At 42.8% G+C, this 14,691-nt stretch overlaps 1 protein-coding gene across 1 annotated transcript in view; it reads right to left on the bottom strand.

Annotated features, from left to right (window-relative positions):
* The window catches only part of CEP95 (centrosomal protein 95), an 84,662-nt gene extending 70,454 nt beyond the window's left edge, over positions 1-14,208 (bottom strand). The window contains exons 1-6 of the mRNA XM_054977550.1: positions 14,107-14,208; positions 10,303-10,431; positions 7,296-7,403; positions 6,815-6,952; positions 1,498-1,609; positions 285-400 (exon numbers count right to left, since the gene is read on the bottom strand). Of these exons, the coding sequence (XP_054833525.1) occupies positions 285-400; positions 1,498-1,609; positions 6,815-6,952; positions 7,296-7,403; positions 10,303-10,431; positions 14,107-14,128 (625 nt within the window). The 5' untranslated portion in view covers positions 14,129-14,208. The remainder of the gene's footprint in view (positions 1-284; positions 401-1,497; positions 1,610-6,814; positions 6,953-7,295; positions 7,404-10,302; positions 10,432-14,106) is intronic.
* Between the last annotated feature and the right edge of the window lie 483 nt (positions 14,209-14,691).

Genomic DNA, 14,691 nt, shown 5'->3' with positions numbered 1-14,691 from the left:
CTGGTATAACATAAGTAGGCAATATATCTCAGGTTTTACATTTTAAAGTATTTTTTTTATTGTCTGCCAAATTTGTCGATGTCAGGTATTAGTCACTTGTTTCGATAAATGAATTAAAACAATTTTTTCAGTGGTATAGACAGAATTTGCTTCAGCCATCCGCCATATTGGTGTAGCTGTCCACACAAAAAAAGCTACCATGGAGAACAATGTCAAGCAGTCTCTACGAGGTGGCCGCTTCATGTCACTCATATGTGCCTGCTCCTTTTCCTAGTTTTACTTACCTTCATTTCTCAAAGAAAACAAGTATGCTGTGTCACCAAGCTTAATCAGCTCACTTGTAGATTCTGAACCATCTACCTCCCCTGATGGAATAAAAATGTCTGATGACTGAGATGACCTAAACAGAATGAAGCAGAGTAAGTTTGTTTACTCAAGTTTGCCACCAGGTGGTGGTTCTAACATAGCCAAAAAACTAAGGATCACTTTTTTTTATTTTTACGAGCTATGTTATCCACAGAAAAGCATTTTTGCCATATTTTTAGCCCAAGTACATTTACAGGGCAATCCTATGCACACTCACTTGAGAGTAAGCTGCAAGGAACCATACATATAATAATGTTCTCAATCCATAAATATACAGTAAGTAATTATACCCATTTCTGAGTTGCATTACAAAGACAAAAAGAGTCCAGTAGCACCTTTAAGACTAACCAATTTTATTATAGCATAAGCTTTCGAGAATCAAGTTCTCTTCGTCAGATGCATGGTACAGAGACTGGTCAAATACAGTATTTGACCAGTCTCTGTATCATGCATCAGACGAAGAGAACTTGATTCTTGAAAGCTTATGCTACAATAAAATTGGTTAGTCTTAAAGGTGCTACTGGACTCTTTTTGATTTTGCTGCCACAGACTAACACGGCTAACTCCTCTGCATTACAAAGAGGAAGTCGTAGCAATATTCTCTTTATAAGGTTTAAGAAATATAGGTTTTCTTCCCACAAATGAAGTAATAACTTCATAAAGTTTTGAGTTCTGACCGTCATAAGCAGTTTGAAAGATCATTCAGACCATAAATGCTATTCACAGCTAAAAAGTTAAAATCTTTCAAGATGAGGCAGATCTATTTCTCCAAGTCTGCTCCTGATCGGAACATCCACCATCTGACCACTTAAAGAGCACCAGCAGTGTCAAAAAGAGTAATTCATTGTCAAATACTGCTATTTTTTTCTTTATTTGCACTTCAAAAATTATATTCTAACTGCTTCATCATATACAATGCTGTTAGATCTAGATTTTCATAATGACTCAGGTTTGATTTTTGCAGCACTTAACTTTTCAGTTGTGAAATTTCAGAACATCTGAACTTTGTGTGATTTGACTATATTTATGGAAACAGGTTTGCTTATGGAAGTTGCATCAGCTTGATCCTAATCATGTTTAATCTGAAATAAGTTCAAGGGAGCTTATTTCCTAATAAAGTTACAACCTTACCCCATCACAGAAGGTAACTTCTTCAGGGAGGAAAAGGGCATGTCACTGCCACCTTCTGCTTCTTCCAGACCAATGCTATGGGCTTTATCTTCAGCCGTCTGTCCAAGATCACCTGTTTATAAGCAGTCATTATTATGAGCTACACCGACCTCTGCCTGTCACAAAGACAGAAATTAAATACCCCACATTACTCTTGTTCTCAAAATGCCTGCCAGCGTCTCACTATGATGATTAACACCTGTAAAATGCTCTCTTCATATTGTACTAGAACTGCAGTGTGACATTTTACTGCCTTTATGTGACTTGCATGTTGTAACTCCTGTTAACAGCACCTCGCTATAAGGCTCTAAAATGGCCTGTATTATGCTGCCTGCCTGCTTCTTGCTTTGTGTTTCAAAATAATTTTTGCTGCCATCAAAGGCTGTCTTGCACCATAGATCTCATCAGTTTGCCTGGTATTATAAAAAGGCTTAGTTATAGATGGTAGTAGGCAGGGCTGTCTTTCTGGGGGGAAAAGGTTGGGGAACTCTCACCCGGGGCAACTCCTGGGAGGAGTTGGTGCCCCTGTCACCACATACACACACGCACTCCCAAGATAGCGTGATGTCACTTCCGGGAAGTGGCGTCACCACATATGGCGCTGCCACCATGCCCCCCCCCAGAGAAAGAGAGAAAGGAAGGGATGGAGGAAGGGAAAGAAAGAAAGAAAGGGAGGGAGGGAGGGAGGGAGGGAGGGTTCAGCTTGGAGGGGGAAATCCCTCTCCTCTCAGGTGAAGTTTAAAGCCCCTTTGGGGCTTCCCTGACCAGCTGAAGAGCGGGCATTAAAGAGCTCCTTTCCCACAGCTTGCCAAGCAGAAAGTTCTCCCCCCCCCCCCGCTCTTCATCTAGTGTGGGGGAGACTTCCCCCAACCAGCTGAAGAGCGGGGGTTAAAGAGCTCCTTTCCCTCGCAAGCTGGTCAGAGCCACCTGAACACATGACTACTTTGCAGAGCTTCCGGAACACCGTTCCAGCACATTCTGGCAGAAAAAAAGGCCTGGTAGTATGACAGAATAGTTGGCACATAGGGGTGCCTGTGAGGTAAAAAAACGGATCCTATATTCCAGAAGAAACAGGCATTTTGCTTAACTAGAAATAGAATTTATTAGTAAGTACATATGTGTAACAGTCGCAGAATATTGATAACAGTATTGGTTTCAGAATAGGTCGGTAAACTTGCTCATTCCCAGACCCCATCACAAAGACTAATTTTCCACACAGTTGCCACTTAGGCTAGAAAAAACAAAGCAACTCAGTCACAAAGGCTTATTTCCCTCTTATTTCTTCACTAACAGAACAGACACTCCACCCACACAGACACAGATTCACTCAGGCTTTTCCACACAGACTCACTAGACACTCAGACTGAAAACTTTTCCTCCGCACTCAGACTAAAACCTGTAGTTCACTCCACCCGCCAGGATGCCGCTACCATCCAATTACAGCACATTTCATTCACCGACCCAGCCCCCCCCCTTTTACTTCAGAGGCCAGCAGAGTAACAAATATTCAAAAACTTCATTATCAACCAATCGAAACAACACAAAAATTATTTATATGGCAAAACATTACAAGTGGCTTATATATTCTAAGGGCCATTGACATAAGGAGTGTTGGCATTCTTATGAAGTCAAATTCAGGATCACCTTGTATCATCTCCTTCCAACTTTTACACATAACAAATCCGATCACCTTTGGAGGAATACTCCTTTATAAATGCCAGCTGTTGCTTAACATTTTTAATATTGCTTTTTCATAAGAAATAGTGTATATTTTAAGGAAACCATTTCTGCTAAAATGTAGCAGCAGATTAATGTTCTCAACGGCCAGTTAGAACCAGTACTGTTAAAAGGAGACTATCAAAAATTAGATATACCATGAATTATCAGATTTTTTAGATTTAGTCCCAGTCCACTAAACCAGTTCCACTGAATCTACTTCTGAAATGTCTGGAAATCTAGAAGGAAGTTGTAGACCTTAATGTAAACCTTCCCTCTTGACATTTGTTCTTCGAAGAATATTCTCGCTGCATTAGAACTGCTTTGTGCTACAGTTCAAGATGTCATAAAACCCTAAGGGGCCTGGATCCTGGATCACTTAAGAATTTCCTTCTTCCAAATAGTCTTACCTATCCTTCCAAGATCTGTAGAGGTTTGGCCTTGTTTGAAGCTCCCTTCCTCATACGACCCCACTTCAGAAGCACCAAGGCCTGCCATAGCTCAAACCCATAAACACTTTAGAAAGTGTTTTTGCTTAGACAAGTGTGGCAGGCCTTTTTTTCCAACTAAGGGAATCCACACAGTCTCCAATAATTATAGGGAACTAGGTTTGTTTTGAAATGGGAACCTTCCCATCAGTTACCAGATGTTCTTCCAGTAGCAAGTATAACGGCTTTGGGTTTGTTGTTGTGAAGGTAATGTTTGTATTGTGCCTGAAGAAAGCAGGAAGTTCAACAAAACGAAGAAGATGTATTTATGTACAGGTTGTTTTTAAAGAACAGAACAGCAGCCCAGGTCTCCAGACAGTCACAGAAAGCTAGTTATGGCTTCAAGTGGTGATTTAAATTCCTTTTAATGCTTGTGCTTCGAAACAGACTTTTACTGCCTAACTCTCAGGTTGGATTCTCTTACACACAGGATTCCACCCACACCAGCCAGCCCTTTTTCAAGAGTCAGACTAAATGGTACCAAGTGTGTTCATTATCAGGGACAGGCCTCATGATTGGGTACTCTGTCCTCTCTCAGAGGCACAGCTAAATAATTTTGCCTCCCTACCAGGCCGAATAGACTCTCCCCCCGCCCCTCTCCTAGAGGGAGGGTTGAAGAACCTAGCACAAACTTCTTGAAGGTCTTTGCGCACGTGTGCTCCTGGGGCAGCAAAGTAGCATCATTTCCAGGAGTGACGTCATCACGCAAGCCATGGGAGTGATCCCGCACTTCAAGTCCAAATCAGACCGGCACTAAGAGAGCACTCCTGCAGTCTGCTCAGTGATGTCACTCCCAGAAGCGATATCGTTGCAGTGCACCAGAAGCATGCCCCAAGAGGTCTGTTCCCCCCACTGAGCAAGCGAGTGGTGGTGGAGAGGGGCAGAGGGTGGGAGCGGGGATTCTCTACCCCCGCCAGAGGCCTGGCAAACCTAAGAAAGAGCTACCCTCGATACTGTTTGCTGTTTTGTTGATGGCAGGCACCTATTAACTGCTCCTGTGTTTCCTAGGGAAACACAGGAGCAGTTTCCATCCCTACTCTGAAAGGTGATTGGATGCTGGGAAAGCCCTCCCATAACTTCAGGGATGAAACAGCTGAGCGGCTTTTTCTTCCTTTCAGGGGCAGAACTGCCTCCTGTCCATCACAGCAAGCATCTGACGGGATTCAGCTTTGTTTAATTGCTTTGTTGTATAGGTGCGTCTTTGTATTCCATTTATGTAAGCCCTGTTCGATTTTCTAAAAAAATGAATGCCAGTCATTTGCAAGACTCACATTTCCACATGTCTTACTAGTACCATGTCTATACTCTTATGAAAAGATATTCAACATAAAAGTCAACCAAAAGGATAAAGGCTGCATTCACAAACTATTCTTACCATAATAGCCTTACTTAAAGAGAGTTCTTATACATATGGGCTGTGATGATAATTACTAATAAGGGAAACTGCCAGCTATGTAAAAGATTATTTTTGATGTTTTTATGTTGCATTGGTATTATCGTTGTTATCCAAGCCTTGGGTCCCAGTTTCCTGGGAGAAAGGTCATTTTTAAGTAAGTGATAATGAAGAATATCACATGCATTAAGAATCATGTTCTCTTTTAAATACTAAAAAAAGCGCAGAGTGAAGCACAGGCCTTCTTGTTCAGTTTCTATCACAGCATTATGCAATCAGAAGAACGTGCACAGAGGCATTTCTGGGGGCTAGTTCACATCTTCCTTAAGCTTAGATTGCGCTCCTCGTTCAAAAAATTCAACACAACTCCCAAACAATCTGACAGTCAGGTGGTGACCAGGCTAACTGCTGCTCAGCTTTAACAATACAACAGTATTGGTCGGGCACCCTCAGGCCATTCTAGGGGCTCCAAAGAATTCTCTTCCCAAAGCCCCTGTTGAGGACAGAAGGACACATCACAAAGAACAAAAGACTGTCAAGCGCCATCCCTATTTTGCATCACATTTAATTCAATTTGCCCCGCTTTTGATGACATGATGCTGTGTGTTTCTTTGCACCGCATCACTGGGGAAATTCATATTATTTATGACATCACTACATCATCCACCGGGCCTGTAAGATGGAGCTGTTCCACCAGGCATATGGTTGAGGCTGAGCTGGGCCCCCACCGGGCGAATAGGGGAGAACAGGTCCCTCCCTACTAGAGGCATCCACCATCTAGTTCTTCACTAGGACCAATTCCAGACGACTAACCTGAAGGCGCTGCATGCCGCCATGTTCCGGATCGCGACGGGGAAAACGCGAAATATCGCGTTTTCCCCGTCACGATCCGGAACATGGCGGCATGCAGCGCCTTCAGGTTAGTCGTCTGGAATCGGCCCTGGTTCTCCACCAGGTGAAGAACTAGATAATGGATACAGGCAAGCATAATGATAACTGTCTCATGTTTGTTTTATGTATTCGTGAAAAATAATAAAAAATATTTTTTTAAAAATAATAAAGGCATCCACCATCTAACTTTGTAAGTAACATTTAAAGTGATGGTTGGGTGACAGATTGATTATTTCTGCGCTGCTTTCTTGGTACCTTTTAAAGTATTTATATTGTACTGTTTGGTACTGTTGTTTTAAACCATTAAATGCAAGTTTTATTGTAATGGTTTTATGGAATGTAATCCACCCTGAGCCTGATGGTGTGGGAAGGGCGGAATAGAAATTGAAACCAACAACTACACAGAGTAAATGGAACTAAAATGTATAGGAGGTGAGCGAAGACAATGAATGAGGACTGCTGTTTTTAGAAGAAGCCACAGCTCTTTGTAACATACAATTCTACTTTCCCCCTCCAACTGTACGCTGGAACCAGTGCAAATCCTCACCACTTCTGCAGCCACTGGTGACTAAATAAGGGACTTGATGTACTTTCCTTTTCAACAGTATTCCTCATCTCCACTCCTAGGTGCAGAAAAGAGATATACACTCATTCAAAATAAAAATAGAATACTGGCTTGGATCCAATGATTTCCTTCCACAAAGTGAGAAGTGTCTCTCTCCAAAGAGGTCTCTTGGCTTAACAAAAGGGAGTCATTGGATCCAACGCACTGCATTTCTACAGCACGTACCACTTGCCGTATTTTTCCACTCGGTGCCATCCTGAGAAGTAGTCTCGATGATTTCTTCTGTAAGGTACTCAAGCAAGCCATCAAATATTTCCAGGAGGTTTCTAATAGACTCCCTATCTCCTTTCACAATGTTCTCACCTTAACAGAAAGCTTTGTTAGTATCTTGGCAAAGAAGGAAAAGACATAGGCACACACTGGGCTGGGGAAGGTGGTACAACCACACAGAGCCAGTTTAGTGTAGTGGTTAAGAGCAGTGGGACTCCAATCTGGAGAACCGGGTTTGATTCCCAACTCTTCCACTTGAAGCCAGCTGGGTGACCTTGGGTCAGTCACAGCTTCTAGGAGCTCTCTCAGCCCCACCCACCTCACAGGGCGTTTGTTGTTGTGGGAATAATGACATACTTTGTAAACTGCTCTGAGTGGGTGTTAAGTCATTCTGAAGGGCAGTATATAAATTGAATGTTAAGTTCTGGGTACCCACCAGTTATATGTGATAGACTGACTTGCAAGTAGTCCAGTGCCAAAGAATCTATGATTGCCTGCAGATTATGAGCATCATCTTCTTGGCATCTAGGTAGAGCTATTAAATCTATAAAAGAATGGAATTGCATTATACTGTCTTTGCTCTATGCTTTACACAGCTTAAACCCCCCAAAATACCAAGTTATTACAATATCCAAGAACAAAACTGCAAAAATCTTTTCACATAAATCTCCATGGAGAGGCATAAATAGCAGTGGACTGATATATGAGAACACCAAATTATTACTTTAGGCAATATATGCAAACATACACTAAAAACTCAGCTTCAAGCAGTACAAGGTTGTTTTCACACACACCCGTTAGCATCTGGAAGATTGCGTGAAACTCATGGCACGATCCCCTTTAATGGCGCGATGACGTCAGAAATCATGCCATTAAACGGGATCGTGCCGGGAAATCACGCTAGGAAGACGCTTCGTGCTGTGAGTTTCACGCGATCTTCTGGAGGCTTTGGGCATGTGAAAGCGGCCCAAGTCTCCACCTTAGGTGCTCAGATTTAGGACTGAGGACCTTCTTTGGATGCCACCATCAGCAAAATACTGACTGATACTAGAAATAAGTGATTAGATCTTAAGTTGCCTTTATGCTTACAGAGAAATCTTTCATTTGTGAAAAGATTAATTCAACTTCTCTTCAGCTAAAAAAAGACACATTCCATAAACAGAAGATTTCTCTGTGGACAGTAAGGCACTCTTGAATCTGACACAAGATCTTTCTGGTGGCATCTCCCATCTATGATTTTCTTCCAAAGATCAGTTTTATTAGCCATTTGGGAAGAGTCATGAAAATATTTTTTTTTATTAGACCTTTGAACTAGGACCTTTGGTTTTTTTTTAAAGTTTTTTATTAGGTGAGTACATACTACAAATAACATTTTTATTTATGTCCTAAATATCAATTTTCCCCCACCCTTTCCCTCCCTCCCTTTTTCTCAGACTTCCAACAGCTTTCCAACCCATATCTTATTCTATTCTGTCTGACAAAGTAGTTGGAAGTGTTGTCCAGTATTTTGGTGTCCTGGAATAAGATACTGTGCCCTGTTTGAGTTAGGCTATGTTCAGCCACTGCTGATTTTTCAGGTTGTCCAAGTCTGCTGTGTCTTTCATGTTCTTTTATTCTTGTCTGGATGCTACGCTTTGTGGTCCCGATGTAAACTTGTCCACAGCTGCAGGGTATACGGTATATGCAGGGTATACGGTATAAAGACAGTAGAGACCCCCCTCACCTCTGCAGGAGTATACCGTATACCCTGCAGCTGTGGACAAGTTTACATCGGGACCACAAAGCGTAGCATCCAGACAAGAATAAAAGAACATGAAAGACACTGCAGACTTGGACAACCTGAAAAATCAGCAGTGGCTGAACATAGCCTAACTCAAACAGGGCACAGTATCTTATTCCAGGACACCAAAATACTGGACAACACTTCCAACTACTTTGTCAGACTGCACAGGGAAGCCATTGAAATTCACAAGCATAAGCAAAACTTCAACAGGAAAGAAGAAACCTTAAGAATGAACAGAGCATGGTTTCCAGTTCTGAAAAACACCAGGCTAACAAAACACTCTATACTCGACAATAGCCCTGCAGAGAAGATTAGCACATCAAGCACCAATCCATATGCAAAAGAACCTCCTCAGGATACAGTGAAGCCTCCCTCCATTAGCATTCCACACCCTGGGAAACTCTTACAGGATGACTCAGCTCAACCCCACCCCTCCTGAGTAGATACAAATGACCTGCCTACATCTTTTCCACACTGTGACACTGAGAGATCTCTGTCTTTTGGTGCTACACCTCTGAAGATGCCAGCCACAGCTGCTGGCGAAACGTCAGGAACTACAATGCCAAGACCACGGCAATACAGCCCAGAAAACCCACAACAACCATCTTGGGAGGTTGATTTTTAAAATCAAAATTGAAGTATTCATTGTATTTTGGATGTTTTGACTGTTTTATGGAATAGCACGGTTGAAAATCTAAAAATAAATATATCAGACCAGTGGTACCATGAACATGCTTCCACAAACAGAGAATTTTTAATTTTTTTTTTTTACAATTTTCTCCTTCTCTCAGCAAAACAGCTGCATATGTGCAGAATAATTCTGATAACAGATTAAATTAACTAAGGTCCAATGTAAAGTTGGAGAGACCAGCAGTTCTAAATCTTTAATTCACTACTGCCCACCAAGTATGCAACATTATAACTGAATGACCCCAAGAAACCAGCAGTCAATTAGGACATAAAGACAGTACTCCAGAGAAACAAATTTAATCAATCTATCAATCAGTTACAGGTAATTAGTTTGAGCATAGCCAAAGGCCTCTTGGGCCTGGGGCTTGTCATCTGTGACCCTGAATGAGCCAAACCACTGCAACCAGCACTTGTTCAACATGATGAAACGTTAAAGTATATGTTTTAAGAAGTATTTTTGCATTTGGTATGTATGCTGTTCTGAATCCCCAGATGGGGGAAAAAGTTAAACAAACGCCTAAAAAATTAAAAAGAATTACTGCGTTGAATACAGTGCTACTTGAGAGTGGCTTTGTGAATTCTAAAAGCATGAGCTATTTCAAAGCTGGTTAGAGTTTAAGACTTATTTTAAGTTCTGGCAACATTATTTGCATTTAGTTATGGGTAAAAGAATTGGGCTTTTAAAACAGATATTATTTAGGATGTTATAAAAAGTCCTTGAAATTAGAATTATGTTGCACATTATGCCCAACGGTAATCCTTACATTACTATATGAAAAGGAGTCTTATTGCACCTTCAAAGCAAACAGGTCTATAATGGAAGAAGCTTTCATAGACTAGAGCTCACTGAATCTTATGGCACTATTACTCTATTGGTCTCTGAAGGTGCCACAGAACACAACTATCCCTCTGGAATATGTCATATAATTCCCTAGATGCACAAGTCTTTGCAGGATGCAAGCAGGCTTACCTGGAACTTTCTCTCCCAGTATTGATTCATAAAGAGAAATAAACACTTTGGCACCGCAGTCAAAGAGGCTAGTAATATGCAGGTCTATGTTACATCTTGACAGAAGATCGTTGGCTACTTCGACCCATTCTGTTAACATAAAAAGGTGAAATGTACAGAAGTACAGAATCTGCTTGCACATTGAAGGATACAGAACCATCTACCAAGGGCTTTTTGGTCGGCACTAATAACAACAGAAATCTATTTTGTTTTCTGGGCAACACTGCCATTCCTCAAGGACTACAGTTATCTTTCTGTACTCTGGTAAGTAAATACATTGGCAGGCTTATTTCTTCAAAGTCAAGCCTGTATCCCTTGATGCACCAGTGTGATTTGCTGTTCTTGTTGGAAAAAATAGCATTTAGGGGCCAACATGAAAACCTTGAGGGGAGGACGGTGAGCGCTTGTGGCTGCAGTCGCCATCCTGCACTCCTAGGGTTGCTAGATGGTTTCTGGCAAAATATTAGATACGGGGAGAGGGGGGGCCCCTTGGTACTCACAGACAGAAAGATCTGCATACGTGTGCTCCTGGTCTCAGTGCAAAGATGTCACTTCTGGAAGTGACATCATCGTGTCACCTGCCTTTCTTCCTTCCCAGGCTCTGCTAGGACAGGAAAGAGACGAGGAGAAGCTTTTCTTCCTTCCCACTCACTGGCCTGGAGGGGAGACGGGCGTAGGAAAGTGAGGCAAAGCCCAAGCCCCACTCTCCTCTCCTTCTTGGCAAGGAGGGCCCCCACTGCCCTCCAGTAGGCTGCTGAATACAGGGGGGAGATGGGAGGAGGTGGGGAGGCAAGTTCATCTTGCTTGCCTTGGCCGTTCCTCCTCCCCTATGCAAAAATACTGTACATTTATATGTCTGATATTTTCTTTGATGTTTTCCCAGGCAATCCAACAAAATCCTGGATTGTCTGGGTAAAAACTGGACACCTGCCAACCCTATGTACTCCACCAGGGCTTTGGGATAGGGTCACGCCTGTGTGTGTGGGGAGAGGAGGTTGGCCTTCTCCTTTGTATGGGCTACGCTGTGCGTTTTGATAGTTCACCTTTTCACTAGTTTGGAGTGGGTTTTTTTTCCAGGCTGGGGACACTTAGGAAGCTGAGTAACTTTTGCCACACTCTGGATCTGCCCCTTTCCCCACTGGTGCAGCAGCTTGAGCCAGCATTGCTGCAAGGCAGTGCCACGACTGTACCTGGCTGGGGCACAGCACCACCAAGCAGTCCACTGGTGCATCCCAGAGATATGTTACCATAGCACCTAGTCCACTCCCTGTGCACTTTCTCTCTCTCTCACACACACACCCCAAGATCCTGCTGCTAGTAACGTAGAGTAAAACTGAAACAAAGGACTAGTGTGAAGTATGTAAGAAAAAGAAACTAAAGCACCATGCATAGCCTGTTAAACTAACTCTTGATTGACTCTATGGGTAACACTGACAAATGAGCTGTGAAAAGCTTTCACAAGCTAAAAAGTCTATAGAGACCTCTGCTATGTGTAAAACTGCTATGCAGAAACCTTAACTGGTATCTCAAGAGTCAAGTAAACAGCTGTCTGACACCAAGAACAGTAAGACTCAAGAAGAGTAAGACTACGGGCAGCCAGTTAACAATCCCATTACTGTGTCCTAGATCCAGAGGAGTTAGCTGTGTTAGTCTGTAGTAGCAAAATCGAAAAGAGTCCAGTAGCACCTTTATGACTAACCAACTTTACTGTAGCATAAGCTTTCGAGAATCACAGTTCTCTTTGTCAGATGCAAGATCGTCACACATCTGATGTCACGCATCTGACGAGGAGAACTGTGATTCTCAAAAGTTTATGCTACAGTAAAGTTGGTTAGTCTTAAAGGTGCTACTGGACTCTTTTCCATTATTGTGTGTTACAGATATTTTCAACTTCTATGAAGTAGTCAAATTATATTGATTTAGAAGTACGCATGGTAAAACACGATTATACAGATTGTACTGCTGACTATTTATACAAGTTATTCTCTTGTTATAACACCTGTATATTGTGTTTTAGAACTTTTATGCTTTTGTGCTACTCACTCCCTTGAGGAAGGCTATTAACTTCCTCCAGAATTGATGAAGATATTCCTTGAAACAGGATTGTTAACCAGCTGCCCGTAGTCTTACTGTTCTTGAGTCGTACTCCTTCAGTAGTTTAACCTATTCCTTCAGTAGTTTAACCTGCTACTCCTTCAGTAGTTTAACCTCTTCCTACTCCCCAAATCTTTTATGTGCTGATCATGTTCAAGTTTACCAGATGTACAAATGTTGCATTTTGGGCATAACTCAATAAGCACGTTTTGGTTGCAAACTCAATGCTGCCTTTTACTAGAAAAGCCCATATATTTGTAGAAAGGGAATATCTTTTCTATTACTGTTCATTCAACCCAGTGGCCTTGAATACATAACTAAACAGCTTCATAGACCTATACTGTTACCTATGTACACCAAACACATTGTACACATTGCTAATTCCTCCTACAGGAATCTCAAAACAATAAAGAAATTCTAATTCAGGGTATCAGATCTTCAGAACCTTGTTCTACATAGGACAAATATCAATGTTTCAGTCTGCACCAAAACGCAAAGCAGACCAACTAGTAAGTGCAACAAACAAACAAACACAAAATTGGCTTTTATGCACAATGGCTGCCCTCTTCAGAGGAAATATGTATGGGGGGGAATTCAACTTTACTTTAAAAACTGTTAAGAAAACAGAGGGTTTGATAACATACACAGTTATTGAAATACTGTTATGGAGGACTGCAGTACCAGGCACACTTACTTGGAAGTAACCCCCACTATTTAAAGTGGGGATTAATTGTGGGGAAATATTATCAGGCCACAAGGCAAAACCATCAGTCCCACACACAGACAAACACTTGGACGGCTGCAGAATTCAATTGGTTTGGTATTAATTTGAGAGATCGTCTGCATCACCCTACCAAAACTTCCCACACACCAAATGCAAAAGTGCAGATGAGTTCTATGAATCAAGAAAAGCAGGAATCGAAATATTTACTGTAATTATTGCTTTAAATTTAGTGTAGTGGTTAAGAGCTCCAGACTCTAATCTGGAGAGCAGGGTTTGATTCCCCACTCCTCCGCTTGAAGCCAGCTGGGTGACCTTGGGCTAGTCACAGCTCTTCTAGAGCTCTCTCAGCCCCACCCACCTCACAGGGTGTTTTGTTGTGGGGATAATGGCATACTTTGTAAACTGCTCTGAGTGGGTGTTAAGCCATTCTGAAGGGCAGTATATAAATTGAATGTTAAGTTCTGGGTACCCACTCTGAGTGGGCATTGCGTTGCCCTGAAGGACGGTATATAAATCAAATGTTGTTATTATTATTATTAAGTAAGAAAGCTCTGGTGGTAAGATGTGCGGCAGAATCATAGCCTACAGGGCTCCCTTAACATCGCTCGCCCAGGATCCAAAGCTAAACTTTTTCAGTCGGGGAGCCGTATTAGCCTAAGACAGCAAAAATTAAATGGGCGGGGGGGGGGGGGCGGCTATGGCAATCAAAAGTCAGAGAAGTTTTCCCCCTCATACCACAGCCTACTCCATCAAAGTGGATTATCGCTTACTGGATTATCGTTTACTAGTCTTTAAAATACCTCAGGACGTTTAAAGCGTGCTGTTTTACACCAGAAATTCACCCCCTCCACACACCCCATTGGCAACAAAATGGAACATAATTAGAAAATGGAGACCCTCAGGAGGGGGGGGGGATGAGCCTCCTCCCTCAGAAACACCCCGCCCACCTTTTTCCTCAGCGCTGTCCATATCCCGTACAGCGGCGGGCGGGCAAACGTCTTTCTACAGCCTGTTCCCACCAAACCAGCCCAACTTGTACAGCCCCTCAAAGGCAGCCCTTGGCGATTTAAACGCCTTAACCGCTCCAGCCTCTGGTGCGTCTTGATTGGCCAACGGCAGGCGGAAAGGGCAGGATTTCCTTTTGCGTGTACATTAAATCTCTCTCTCCCCACCCCCCCCCCCACCCCCCGTCCGCGACGCAGCGGGGCTTGTATTTTGTGAGCGGCGCTGGGGTTTATTTTCAGTCGGGCCTGGTTGCTGTGGCAACGGGAGCAACTGCCCAACGGAAGGAGGGGCGCGTCTCGATGGCGCTGCTCTGCAAAGGCGTCAAGGCGACGTAGACTAGAGCGCGTAATGGAGGCTGCCGGGCGGGAGGGCCGCCTGTTCCAAGCAGCGCGGAGAACCAACGCGCTGTTTTGGATGGCCCGTAAAAGTGTTGGAGCAACGCAAGGAAAACAGAGCCCAGAGGCGGCATTTTCTCTCCTCAACGAATCACGCATTTGAGATGTTTGGGGTTTTTTTTTCCTGGTCTC

This window comes from Eublepharis macularius, chromosome 4 (assembly GCF_028583425.1).
Source record: "Eublepharis macularius isolate TG4126 chromosome 4, MPM_Emac_v1.0, whole genome shotgun sequence".
In the NCBI taxonomy this organism is placed as follows: domain Eukaryota; kingdom Metazoa; phylum Chordata; class Lepidosauria; order Squamata; family Eublepharidae; genus Eublepharis; species Eublepharis macularius.
Note: the sequence above shows the minus strand (reverse complement) of the source record. Positions and strands in the feature narration are given on the sequence as shown.